Consider the following 13,397-nt stretch of genomic DNA (forward strand, 5'->3'; position numbering starts at 1 on the left):
GGCAGGGGGACCACAAGGGACATTTGGCGGGTGGATCGCCAACGCCGGCCCGCCGGTGGCGATCTGCCCGCAATCATAATCGGCCCATAGTGTTAAGCCTGACCCCTTGGAAATGAGTGAAAAGATGTAGGCTGGTATTGGGGTGGCTAGATTCACAGACTCTAATTGTATTCTTGAAGTAGAAGAAAATAAAACAAAGAATGTGGATTTGAGAAATGGAACACAGAAGATCTGGTTCAAATATGGAACTCTTTTATGGTGTTCATAAAATGAGAAATTACTTCCTCTTTATGATACAAACAATGTCAGCTGAAGATAGGGTAGAACATACTTTCCTAAAAGAACCAACTACAAAGGCTGCCTCCTTGACACTGGCAACAGGATTGCAAACCATTTCCTGAATTTAAACACAGATTAGATGGAAGTCTTGATGCTGGGGAATCAGTCCAACATCTGTGATGCTACATCCTGGTCAACTGATAAAGGCTTCTTTACCCTCCCTTACCTTAAAGTCACATAAGCTGGGTTTTAAAGACTATAGTCTGACTCTAGTTCCATAGTCTAAGATGACCAGGGGTTTCTGTCCTGCTTTTTTGTCAACTATAGAAGCCATCTTTCCTTCCAACTCCATGAAAAGTTGTTAATGCTTTAATATCCTCATGTATAAATTATGAAAATTCCCCCTTCCTTGAACTTCAAAGGCATCTGAACTAGCAACTTGAAGTAGTACAAAATGTGAAATCTAATATCATACTAGAGCTTCTAAACAGAGAAAGCACAGCTAATGTTTAACAAAATGATGTTGCCTTTCAGTGTTCTGTATGATAATGTCTAAGTTTGTCATTATAACACACTGCACCATACGTTAAGGCCACACTTTAATCCAGGACAAAGTGAAAAATTACTTGTCACTCCTGCTAAAATCACACTCGTTTACACCTTAAAATGGTACAAACAATAAATAAACAGAATGGGCTATAGTTTATAGCTGAAAGGCTTACCTGGTCCAAAACGTGACATGTAGTGCCATAGAAAAAGGGGAGGGGAGAAGAACGAATCCAGTAATTATTTTAGTAGACTTTGCAGTTTTTTTCAGAGAAGTGTACCAATAAGATTGCGGAAGCTCTGTGAAACAATACATTTATATCCTGAACCTTTTGATTTCTCATATCTCCCCCAGGAACTAAGTACCAGCTTGGCAACAGAGATCACAAGTGGAGAAGTAAATAAGACTACTAGTGAACTAAAGCATACAAAGGCAGATAGCTCTGATGGTCTACAGAGTGAACTCATTATTCATCCTCTAATGGAATGGTGAATAATCTTTTTCAGTATTTATGTGAAGAATGAAACACTGAACCAACCATGTAGGATTCCATGATATGTGCTTTTAGCAAGGAATGGGAAAGTCCTTAATGGATTCTCATATCGATACATATAGATTTGAAAACATTTATAAAAATTAAGGCATGGAGTTAGGTGGGTCCCTCCATGCAAGGGGCTTAACTATTTGAAAAAGGAGCTCTGTGGTTGGATAAATGCAGAGAATTCTTAGGTAACCGAAACAAAAGTGCAGAGCTTGGTTTATTTCTGTATTGACCTGAAAGAAAACTGGTTGCTTCCGGGAAATCAGGACAGCCTGTGAGAATTGTGGTGCACTTAATTACATGTGATCCGTGAAGAAGCTAAGAGGTCTATTAGGACGCCACCCTAGCGGTCCTGTGACCAGTGGGCAGCAGTCCAGCACCTCTAATTAGGATGCGACCATCACCCTGCCGGTCACATCTCGCATATATTGCATTGTGGCGGGCGGTACTGTAAGCAGCACCTGCCACAATGCAATATATGCATGATGTACATTGGCACCTTGTGTATGGCAATGTTGGGGGGGTACCATGCAAGTGCAGCCCCCCACTCCCGATCCCTCTGGGGGCCCACAACGGGCTCCAAAAGGAAACACTGCAAGCCTTTCCATGGTGGAGACTCCACCATGGAAAGGCATTACACCGCCACCATCGTAATATGGATGGCGGTGCCTGCAAGGCACCACCACCATATTGCAGGCCTTTTTCTGCCCAGTAGGCAATCGCGATGATTGCCTATCAGCGGAAAAGCGGCAGAGGGTCTTTCCCTCCGCCGCGGTACCCCCCGCCATGGCAATGTGGCGGCGGTGGGTAAAAGGCCGACCAGCTGGGTGTTTTGGTGCGAGTATTACCACTGCCAGTAGGGCGGTGGCGATCCGCCCGCCATCCTTATAGACCCCTAAGTTAGGCACTCTTGAAAATACCTGCATCGAAGCAGGAACACGGAGGGTTTACACAATCTAAACTCCACTACGGAAGCACAAATTAAATTCCAATGCTTTAAATCGAAGTTATCTACAACATTTAAATTGGATACATTCATTAAAAATACACATCTCCAAAAGACAAAGTACCAGTACAATAGTTACAGCTAGCTGAGACTCAAGTCAGCTGATGCAGCCGTTTTTTTGCCAAATTATGGCCAGCTAATGGGAATATCTGAAACATTGGTGGCACTCAAAGTAAGGTAAGAGCTCAACCGGTATTGCTCAAGCATAAAATTACCTTCTGGCCTGGGTTTTGGTTTTTCCAGCCCTCCATCTTGCATCAGTTCAAATGAAAATGAAACATTAAGGACCTAAGGGAACATCGGTACAGAGGTTTTAGCATAGTAAAAACAAAAAAACAACACACATTTACAGTAAAATGCATGTCATATACACTTTGGAAAGTGCTGACTGTATTATATGATAACATTGATGATCAGTTTTATATGTAGTCCTTCTGAAAGGTATATCCTGCATTTTCATATTTCATACCATTTCTTTACACTATCAACAAGTACAGGATAACACAATTTCCAACACTGCTGCTCCATACTAACCATCGGTTGTCTGCTCAAGGATGTGTCATGGATCATGGACAATATCAAAACCATAAATATTGTAATAACAAAACACTTTGTCAAAAATATCGATCACAAAAATATAGTTTTTCTATGCATCTAATGGTTAGTACAAAAATATTGAAAAACAAATATTTTACAATAATATCAAAAAACATACAAAAATATTGTTTTTTTACTATATATGTAGTTTAAATAAGTGAAACTTAAATATTTTAACATATGTATAAAAGTGTGTATGTTTATATACACATGTATAATATAAAACTATTAAACAAATATACATTTTATCTTCTATTTTCAAAAACGTTTTTAATATAACTCTATATACACATATATATATGCACACATACATATATACACATAAAAAATAAATAAACTACAAATAAACAATGTTTAAAAAATATTTCCAATTTAAGTGCAATAAGAAGTAAACAATATATAAAAATATGTTGACTAAAGATCTTAAAAATTACATACATTTATATATATATATAAAATATAAAAATACATAAACATAGTAGGATATATATTTAAGCAATATTAAAATAAATCTATACATAATACCTATACTATTAGTAACAACTACTATTCACACTGCAGTTAGTGCAACAGCAGTGAAGGCATTGGATTGCAGAGGGTTAAAATCAACCCAACCTGCACAAAATATAACTTCAAAAATATCTTAATTACACAATTTACATAATTATCAAATAATTATTAATATTATTAATTAATAATTAGTAATTAGTTATAGTTCATTACCTTCCCAACCTTTACCCCTTCACACCCCACAACTCACACCAAAAATGTAATAAAAAATGTAATAAGACAATTTACATAATTATCAATTCAATAATTAATTATAAAACATGAATTATTAACTAAGTAACATTAATTTACTTCCCACCCTGTACCCCACAAACTACACAACCTACTACGACACTAAAAATAACAATTACATTACATTTAAAACCAAAAAATTTACAAACTATATTAAAAAAACATTAACAATAATTAAACAAACACTTTATAACATATACAAGTAAAACATGTACTAAAATACATAAAAATAATTAAAAAACGATATTAACAGTGATATTTCCAGATAATTTTAGCATTGAAATTAACATATATATTTTTGACAACAATATTAACAACATAGATATTTTTGCATTGATATTACTTACCCGATATTCCTGCATCACGATATTTGTCGCGCACAATATTAAAAACAATATTTCTGCATCTCAAGAATTTTTTTACTTAAACTTTGTCCGAAGACCATGTATCATACTAGCTGGATTGATTGTCCTTGCTAAGGGAGTAGCTAAAGTCAGTGACAGAGGGACTACTAGCCTCAGAATCCTTACCTGTCATAATCGTGGAGGGGCGGCTGGAGCCAGCCCCAGTGTTATAAAGTGCACTCTTCAACCAAGCTGTGCGGGACGAACAGGCCAGTTGCAAGGTAATACTAGCATCGGAATCCTCTCCTGTCATCATCGCAGAGGGGTGGGAGGAGCAAGACCATGTGATGGCCTGAGCGGTATTTTGCACATTTTGAACCCCATTGCGGGGGACGCACAAGCCAGCAACAGGGGAACCACTAACCTCAGAATCCTTGCCTATCATCATCATGGAGAGGCGGGAGGAGCAGACCTCCATGATGACCTAAGCCTTATCCATGATGGCCTAAGCGCTATATTGTGCATTCTTCAACGCTACTGCATGGGAATCACAGGGAAGGGGGACTACTATCCCCAGAATCCTTCCTTGCCGGTCATCATAGTGGAAAGGCAGGGGGAGCAAGCTGCCATGACAGCCTCCATAGTGCATTCTTCAACTCCACTGTGTAGGATGCACAAGCCAGCTGCAAGGAGACTACCAGCCCCGGAATTCCTGCCTGTCATCCTCCTGGAGGGGCGGGAAGAGCAGACCCCCATGACAGCCTAAGAGCTATATAATGCATTCTTCAACCCCGCTGTGTGGGACAACTACCGCCCCAGAATTCTTGCCTGTCATCGTGGAGGGTTCGTAGAAGCAAGCCCCTGTGACATCCCAATCGCTGTATAGCACATTCTTCAACTCTGCAGTGCGGGACTGAAATCTGTAAGTGCCAGTATGACCCAGAACAGGGCCACCCCCTTTGGCCCTGCAGCTGGAAAGGGGAGACCACTCGGTCACCCCGAACGTATGGATGGGTGCCCCGATCCCCCGGGAAACCGTTGCGGGCAGGGGGCGTGTCCCGGCCGGTATGCCCATAGCGGCGTGGTCGGAGCACGCCCCTACCGCCCAAAAAGGGTTGTCCTAAACACCCGCCCGGAAGTCCGTGTACCTATGGGCGGGATGGGGGCGCGGCCCCGCCTTCCCGCTGCTGGATAAAAGGCGCGGAAATCCAAGGAAGCGTCCTCTTGTTCCTGCGCTCTGAAGGCTGCACCACTCGTCGCTCGTGAGCCCTAAAGGGAACAAGCTGCAGTTTTTTGAATGTGTAATTGTTGTTTTTTCTGTTTCAGTCATCAAGGCGTAGCTGGAGTCCAAGTCATTTCTGGAGGACAGGCTGAGCTAACGTTGAACGCGGACATGCCTGGTAAGAAGACTGGAAAGAGCTCCGAGATGGAACGTATGCTGCGCACATTGGTGAACCAAGTGTCGGCGATGGACAGGAAGTTCGGTAAAGTAGACCAGCTGGGTCGCGGCTTAGCGGCCCTCAGGAAACAAGTTGAGGCCCAAGCTGGGCCCTCAGGGCGACCTAAGAGGGTCATAGGGCCTGCTTTGCCAAACATTACCCCAGGAGAGGATAGGGGAAAAAGAAGAAGGGGAAAGTGGGTCCTAGCGAGGCCCCAGTCCCGATGGAGGTCCCACCGGTCCCATTAGCGCCAGCGTCCAGCCCGGTACCCACACCGGATGGGGGATTTCCAATCCCTGTGGTTATCACACCGCTGGAGGACAACCAAATGCCTCCTGAATTGGCGCTTCAGTTGGCGGCTGTGTTACCATGGTTGAAGAAGGGAGCGGGGGGATCCGCGGCTGTGGAAGACCCGGCCGAAGAAGCTAGACTGATTATTGAGCAGTTAAGGCAGACTAGAGGTGCTGGGGCGGCAAACGTGCCTTCTATTTCTTCACAGGTGGCGAAGGTGGTTGCGGCTGATAACCAGAATAAGTCGACGGACACGGCTGGAGGTGCGGCGGAAGCCGGTAAGAGATCACTCCCAATGATGGGGGAGGGCGCCGTACCCTCAAGGCGGGAAAGCTTGGTGCAACATATTCCAATGGTTACTAAAGAGATGGTGTGGGCCAACAAACATATTAACATGTTTTCATTGTTGACTGATCATCGAGAGTTAGAATATGCCAAAACTCAGAAGGATTTATGGCACCCCAGTGTATGGCGGGCAAAAATGGCAGAATTCAGGGTCGAAGAGTCGATGATGAACTGGATCAGGGCCTTTTCTATTTTTGTAGCAATTATCGCTGAACGTACACCGGAACTGTTCAGTGACCTGGCTTGTTACCAGAGCAGGATCACAAGCTTCCATGAGAAGTATGGAGGAGAAGAATGGAAAGGGTATGACATGGCTTTTAGAAAAGCGAAAGAGTTTAATGAAACACTGACTTGGGACTGTTTGGATACTGTATCTTGGCATGCGTAGCTCTTGCCGGGATCAGCGGTTGGTTCAGGGTCGAGCGCAAATGGCTCCAGGGCCTTTCCACAGAAACAGTCACAGCCCTTTCGGCCAAACTACGGGGGGGAGTCTCAGCCTAAATCGGGCGGGAACGGAAATAAGCAAGGAGTGTGTTGGGGTTTCAATAAGGGGACGTGTAGCAGGCCGCAAGGAACGTGTAGGTTCAGGCATGCGTGCTCCAGTTGTGGTAACACCTCACACCCTGAAACTAGCTGCCGTTCCAGGGCCAATGGTACCGGAGGCAAAGGGTACCAAGCAGGATTGATACGGTGCCCCGGAAGTCCACACCTTTGCCCGTAGATATCCTGGCTTTGACCTCATGGCTGAACAGATACCATGATCATGCGTCCGCCGGGATCCTGCGAGATGGCTTCTCATATGGCTTCAGGATCCCGGCGGGTGATTTTTGGGGGACCGCCTCATGTAAGAACCAACTGCCCATTCAGCACAACCCGGCGGTTGCCACCAAGAAGATCGCCAAGGAGGTTAGCTTGGGGCGGGTGACAGGACCTTTTGGTGACTTACCAACAGCTGATTTTGTATGCTCTCCATTAGGGGTGGTACCAAAAAAGGACCCGGGGGAGTACAGGCTCATCCATAATTTATCGGCACCGAAGGGGGCTTCTGTCAATGAGGCGATCGATCCTGAGATTTGCAGTGTAAAGTATGCATCTTCCGATGACGCAGTGGTGATGTTGAATCGCTTAGGCCCCGGTGCATTTTTAGCAAAGTCGGACATTGAATCTGCATTTAGGTTGCTTCCGGTGCATCCCCAAGATCAGCGCTTGCTGGGTTTTACGTTTCAGGGGCAATACTACATGGATATGTGCATGCCAATGGGTTGTTCAATTTCTTGCGCCTATTTTGAAATGTTTAGCTCTTTTCTGGAGTGGGTGTTCTCAAAGGCCACAGGGCACCAACATGTGATGCATTATCTTGATGATTTCCTCTTTCTCGGCCCAGCGGGCACCCGGGACTGTGCACGGGCATTGCAGGACTTCTGCGTGCTCATGCAGGGTTTCGGGGTTCCATTGGCTCCAGGTAAGACAGTGGGGCCGACTACCTCCCTGGAGTTTTTGGACATAGAACTAGACTCCGTGGAGGGTTGCCTCCGCTTGCCGGCGGAGAAGATCGCCAAATTCAGGGCTTCCTTGTTGCAGTGTCTCCGGAACGAGAAAGTGACATTGCACCAATTACAGCAGACAGTGGGTCAGCTTAACTTTGCATTAAGGGTTATACCGATGGCTCGCCCTTTCTCACGATCCATTGCCCAGTCCATGGTAGGCCTCAAGGAAGGGCACCATCGCACGAGACTTTCACCAGGACATGCTCATTTGGCTGGCATTCCTGGCGGACTTCAACGGCCGAGTGGTCTGGAGCAAACCCCCAGCCTCGTCGGCGGAACTAGGCTTATGGACCGACTCGGCGGGCAGCGTGTGGTTTGGTGCGATCCTTGGAAACCGTTGGTCGGCCCAAAGATGGCCGGCATGGTGGGAAACAAGCGGTTTGACGAGTAACATTGGCTTTCTAGAACTCCTCCCCATCTTGGTGGCTCTGTCGGCATGGCCGGAGGAGTTCAGAGACCGCTCGGTGGTATTTTGGTCCGATAACATGACTGTGGTTGAGCGCATTAATCAGCAGGCAGCACGCTGCAAATGGATATTGCGATTGTTGAAAGAAATTGTGTTAAAATGCTTGAGATTAAACGTACAATTCAGGGCAAAACATGTGCCGGGTGTACTGAATAATGCAGCTGATGCGCTCTCTCGTTTCAAAATGCAGGCTTTCAGGGATTGTTTACCCTCAGCGGAGCTAGTGGCGGCGCCATTTCCCGAAGCACTATGGCAAATCGGTGCCCCGGACTACAAAACCTCGTGGCAGCCAGTTTAGCGCCCAGGACAAGGAAAGCTTATGAAGGGGCGTTCCGCTCGTACTGTGCCTTTTTGGGTCCGGCAGGGGAGCGTAGATGGGGTCAGGAGGAGTCCTTTGCCCAATTTTTAGTGGCACTTCAAGAGGAAGGCCGGTCGGCGGCAACCGCAAGTCGGTATAAGGCCGCCATATCATTCATGGCTCAGCTCCATAGGATCAGGGACCCGACGGACTCCTTTCTAGTCAGGAAGGCTCTGCGCAGCTGGCGGCGCTTAGAAGGGTGCAGAAAGGATAACAGGCACCCAATAGGATTTGACAAGTTGACCTCCTTGCTGGCTAAACTAGAAGAGACATGCTCCTCACCTAGCGAGGTGATACTATTCCGGGCAGCGTTCGCTTTAGCGTTCTATGGGGCCCTGCGGGTGAGCGAACTAGTGGCTGCCAATAAAAGAGATACGGAAGGAGGTCTGCGCAGGGATCACATCCAAGTAAGGGGGGATTCTCTGCTGATCACGATAGCCAGGTCGAAGACGGACCAGGAGGCCCAGGGGAATAGTGTTGTGTTGCAGCGCGCTCCAGGTAGTCCCGGTTGTCCAGTGAGGCATGTTCAGGCCTACCTAAAACAAAGGTTGACAACGTGGGGGGGGCCTTGCTGCGACATACGGACGGCACCCCGTTGACAAGGTTTCAGTTTCAGAGGGTGCTGGCAATCACGATTGCAGCAGCGGGCTTGAACCCGAGTAATTTTGGAACCCATTCATTCAAGTTAGGGGCTGCTACAGAAGCTACGGCTCTAGGTCTGCAGGCAGACAATGTGAAGCAGTTAGGCCGCTGGTCTTCGAATTGTTTCAAGAGGTACGTGCGACTGCACATGTTGTAAGTTACTGATGAAGTGCACTCACGCTTGTTGTCTTTTGTTTGGATTACAGTTTCACGAGCCTGTGACGCAGGGCGGAGCTTGGGACCGGCCCAGTATCAGCTAACCACCACTTCAGGAATAAGGAATGGAAGACGTGTGGTCTGGGTCGTGGGCCACTCATACGTGAGGCGTGCCGGGGACATATTCAAGACAGGTGATGCGATCCACACATCTGAGGAATAGGGGTCCAGGGTGTCCTTCCATGGGAAGGGCGGCCTGTGTATTGACCAACTGCAAAGTTTTGTGGAGGAATTATTAGGGCGGCACAGGTCACCGCCATCTGTAGTTATAGTACACATTGGGGGCAATGACTTGGTAAGACTGGTCAGACGAGCTTTAGTTGAGCACATACTTTCTGCAGTTAGCTGGTTAGCAAAAAGGCTCCCAGGATGTACGATAGCTTGGTCTCACATGATTCCGAGGAGGGTATGGCGAGGTGGTTTGTCCACAACAGCGTGGAACCATTCTGTAAAGAGGGTCAACAATAAAATGGAGAAATTGTTTCGCTCTGCTCATCTTCAAAGCATATCTCATGGGTGCATCTGGGGTGATCACTGTTATTCTGATGATGGGGTACACCTGTCCAGGGTGGGAAATGACTTACTGATAGGAGACATGATAGCTTGGCTAGTGGGGTTGAGGAGACATGACCTATAGGAGGTGTGGGGGGGGTCAGATAGTCAGTCAACTATCTGGCTTGTGGCGGTAAGGTCATGATCGTGAGCAGTGATTTCAAGGTCCCTCGGGGGGGCGCCACCCATTATGGATGGGAGCGCCCAGGGGGAGGCGGCCATTGGCCCCTCCCACAGGGGGGGCGGCACCCATTACGGATGGGTCGCCCAGGGGGAGACGGCCATAGGCCCCTCCCCAGAATTTCCTGGGGGCCGGATATCCGCTCCAGCGGAAGAGAGTGCGGGGAAATGGGGGGGAATCCACGCTGACCTTCTTACGGATACCCCGCACGGGAACTCGGACGACCTTAAGATGGCGTCGAGTGAAAGGGGGCCCCCACGACAAGGGAAGTTACAGTTGGCTATGAGGGTAAAGTCCTCTGCGCATGCGCCACTCACACGTGAGGGCGGGAATTTGGTGATAGGGATCTGACACCGGTTAAGACCTTGGCATTGGCCCTTAATGTTAGGATGTACAAATTCGTATACAATGCATTTGTCATGATGTTAGACTCTGCTAGGAAATCTTTGTATTAGAGATTTGTCAAGGTTAGCCTGAATACCTGTCTTCATCAAATGTAATGGAAGTTAAATTTGTACATGATACATAAAACGTTTTTAATTTAAAGTTTTAAATTTTGTTTCATATTTTAATAAATACGGCCGGGGGGGTCATGAGGCCCCCCTGCCTTCCAAAAGTTCAAAACTGTGTGTCTCCTCCCATTGGGATTGGTGGTGGAAGGGGTGGCTGGCATCCCGGCCCATATGGAAAGGGGAGACCACTCGGTCACCCCGAACGTATGGATGGGTGCCCCGATCCCCCGGGAAACCGTTGCGGGCAGGGGGAATGTCCCGGCCGGTATGCCCATAGCGGCGTGGTCAGAGCACGCCCCTACCGCCCAAAAAGAGTTGCCCTAAACACCCGCCCGGAAGTCTGTGTACCTATGGGCGGGATGGGGGCGCGGCCCCACCTTCCCGCTGCTGGATAAAAGGCGCGGGAATCCAAGGAAGCGTCCTCTTGTTCCTGCGCTCTGAAGGCTGCACCACTCGTCGCTCGTGAGCCCTCAAGGGAACAAGCTGCAGTTTTTTGACCAGCCCCTGTTGCAAAATATTTGGAATGAATAAAGTCTTATGTTGCTATTTGATTGTAATAAAACATGTTTATTGGAATCGTTGCTTTCATCTTAAATTGATGACAAGAGTATGCATGTAATTGAATACTTGCTTATAGGCCTTTTTTCCTTTGTAGAAATGTTAAGGAATGTATGCAATAAAGATTGTTCTGTGCTATGGGACCTTTTTTCCTTTGTAGCAATGTTGAAGTCAGTGGATTTATCGAGCTGTTTACAAGAGTAAGCATAGGTTTTCTTTCCCCTAGTAGGTAACTAATTGTCGTATTTATTTAGTCTTCGGTCGGGCGGTAAGGTCATGATCGGTGAGCAGTGATTTCAAGGTCCCTAGGGGGGGCGCCATCCATTATGGATGGGAGCGCTCGGGGGAGGCAGCCATTGGCCCCTCCCATGGGGGGGCGGCCCCCATTACGGATGGGTCGCCCAGGGTGAGATGGCCATAGGCCCCTCCCAGGGGGAGACGGCTATATGCCCCTCCCCAGAATTTCCCGGGGGCCGGATATCCGCTCAGGCGGAAGAGAGTGCGGGGAAAGGGGGGGGGGGGGGGGGGGGAGTCCACCCTGTCCTTCTTACGGATACCCCGCATGGCTACGAGGGTAAAGTCCTCTGCGCATGCGCCACTCACACGAGAGGGCGGGAATTTGGTGATAGGGATCTGACACCGGTTAAGACCTTGCCGTTGGCCCCAAATGTTAGGATGTACAAATTCGTATACAATGCATTTGTCATGATGTTAGACTCGGCTAGGAAATCTATGTATTAGAGATTTGTTAAGGTTAGCCTGAATACCTGTCTTCATCAAATGTAATGGAAGTTGAATTTGTACATGATACATGAAACGTTTTTAATTTAAAGTTTTAAATTTCGTTTCATATTTTAATAAATACGGCCGGGGGGGTCGTGAGGCCCCCCTGCCTTCCAAAAGTTCAAAACTGTGTCTGTCTCCTCCCATTGGGATTGGTGGTGGAAGGGGTGGCGGGCATCCCGGCCCATATAATTCTGTATTCTTGATTGAACACAGACACCTGCTCTCGTACGGTAATGTCTACTGGTGTACGTGCTTTCTTGGAACAAGTCAGGCAATTTCAAAAACCTAAAACTGACATCTGGTTCTGAATTTGCTTAATGGAGTTATTGCCTTTGTTGATGACTCAATTAAAAAAACGATGTGGAAGGCAGTAGAAGCCCCAGCACCAAACAAGAAGGGGGCTAAAACAGCAAGTCACTCTGCTGAGAACTGCCTTCTTAGTGAGATCGACAAGTTAAGTGTGGAGGTCAAAGGCATGTTAAACCAAGAAAAGAAACAGCTTGAAATCATGAATAAAATTACCCATTTCTATTCAGGGAAACATATGGGTCTATCTGAGTCCATCTAAAATTAAACCAGTTCTAGCTGAGAAAGATTCTATTCACAAACTCACCGACTACTGGCATAGACCATATGAGAATCAAAGGCCCTCACAGGTTGTTACTCAGGTCACTGCGTGCCTGGAAGCCGAATGTGCACAAACAAAAGAAAAAATTGCTCCCACTCATGCTAATCATGGGCAGCACCTCCTAAGGAGTAGTTTATTGCACCAACAATAAGCCTCAACAAGTGGCTAGCGACATACAGACAAATGACTTTGAAAATGAAGCTGAATCCCAGCCTTTAGACCCAAGGTGTGTGCCCCCCATATTGACATTTATGTAAGCGTAGTTCTCCCAAATTAAAGAGGCTATTTGTTTGTTAAACGATAAATTAAGAAGCTTCCATGAGGCCAATAATATAGCTTTAAATTCACATCCTAGCTGGATTTTTCTGGATGTCTAGACAAGAGATAATGTCCTTGTGAATTATAGTGCTGCACTGACGTTTAGATCTAATCCAGTGTGTGACTTTATTGATAAGTGACTTTATTGATAAAAGTGACTCCATGAATTCCTCTTGACCAGATTTCAAATTGGGGACATTTATCATAAAAATCTCCTCTTTCTCAATGGAAGTTCTATAACATATGTCTGGGCAAATGTGGATATGCTTCTCTGCCACGGGTGTGAGACCTCCAAAGCTTTGTTTGTTGATTGCAAGTGTAGCAGCTATCTTCCCCTTCCCTAGGTCTGACAGGAACATTACATATTGACCACAAGTTAATGGTTGTACATTGTAGGAATGACTACTTTGTACATGGAGAGCTGAGACGGTTGATGGTTTAGT

General features: G+C 46.5%; 1 protein-coding gene across 1 annotated transcript in view; it reads right to left on the reverse strand.

The window, feature by feature from the left end:
* PARVA (parvin alpha) overlaps positions 1-13,397 on the reverse strand; it is a 197,132-nt gene that overhangs the window by 11,499 nt on the left and 172,236 nt on the right. The window contains exon 12 of the mRNA XM_086955935.1: positions 2,589-2,661. Coding sequence (XP_086812061.1) covers positions 2,589-2,661 — 73 coding nt within the window. The remainder of the gene's footprint in view (positions 1-2,588; positions 2,662-13,397) is intronic.

This window comes from Lissotriton vulgaris, chromosome 2_1, assembly GCF_964263255.1.
Source record: "Lissotriton vulgaris chromosome 2_1, aLisVul1.2, whole genome shotgun sequence".
NCBI lineage: Eukaryota > Metazoa > Chordata > Amphibia > Caudata > Salamandridae > Lissotriton > Lissotriton vulgaris.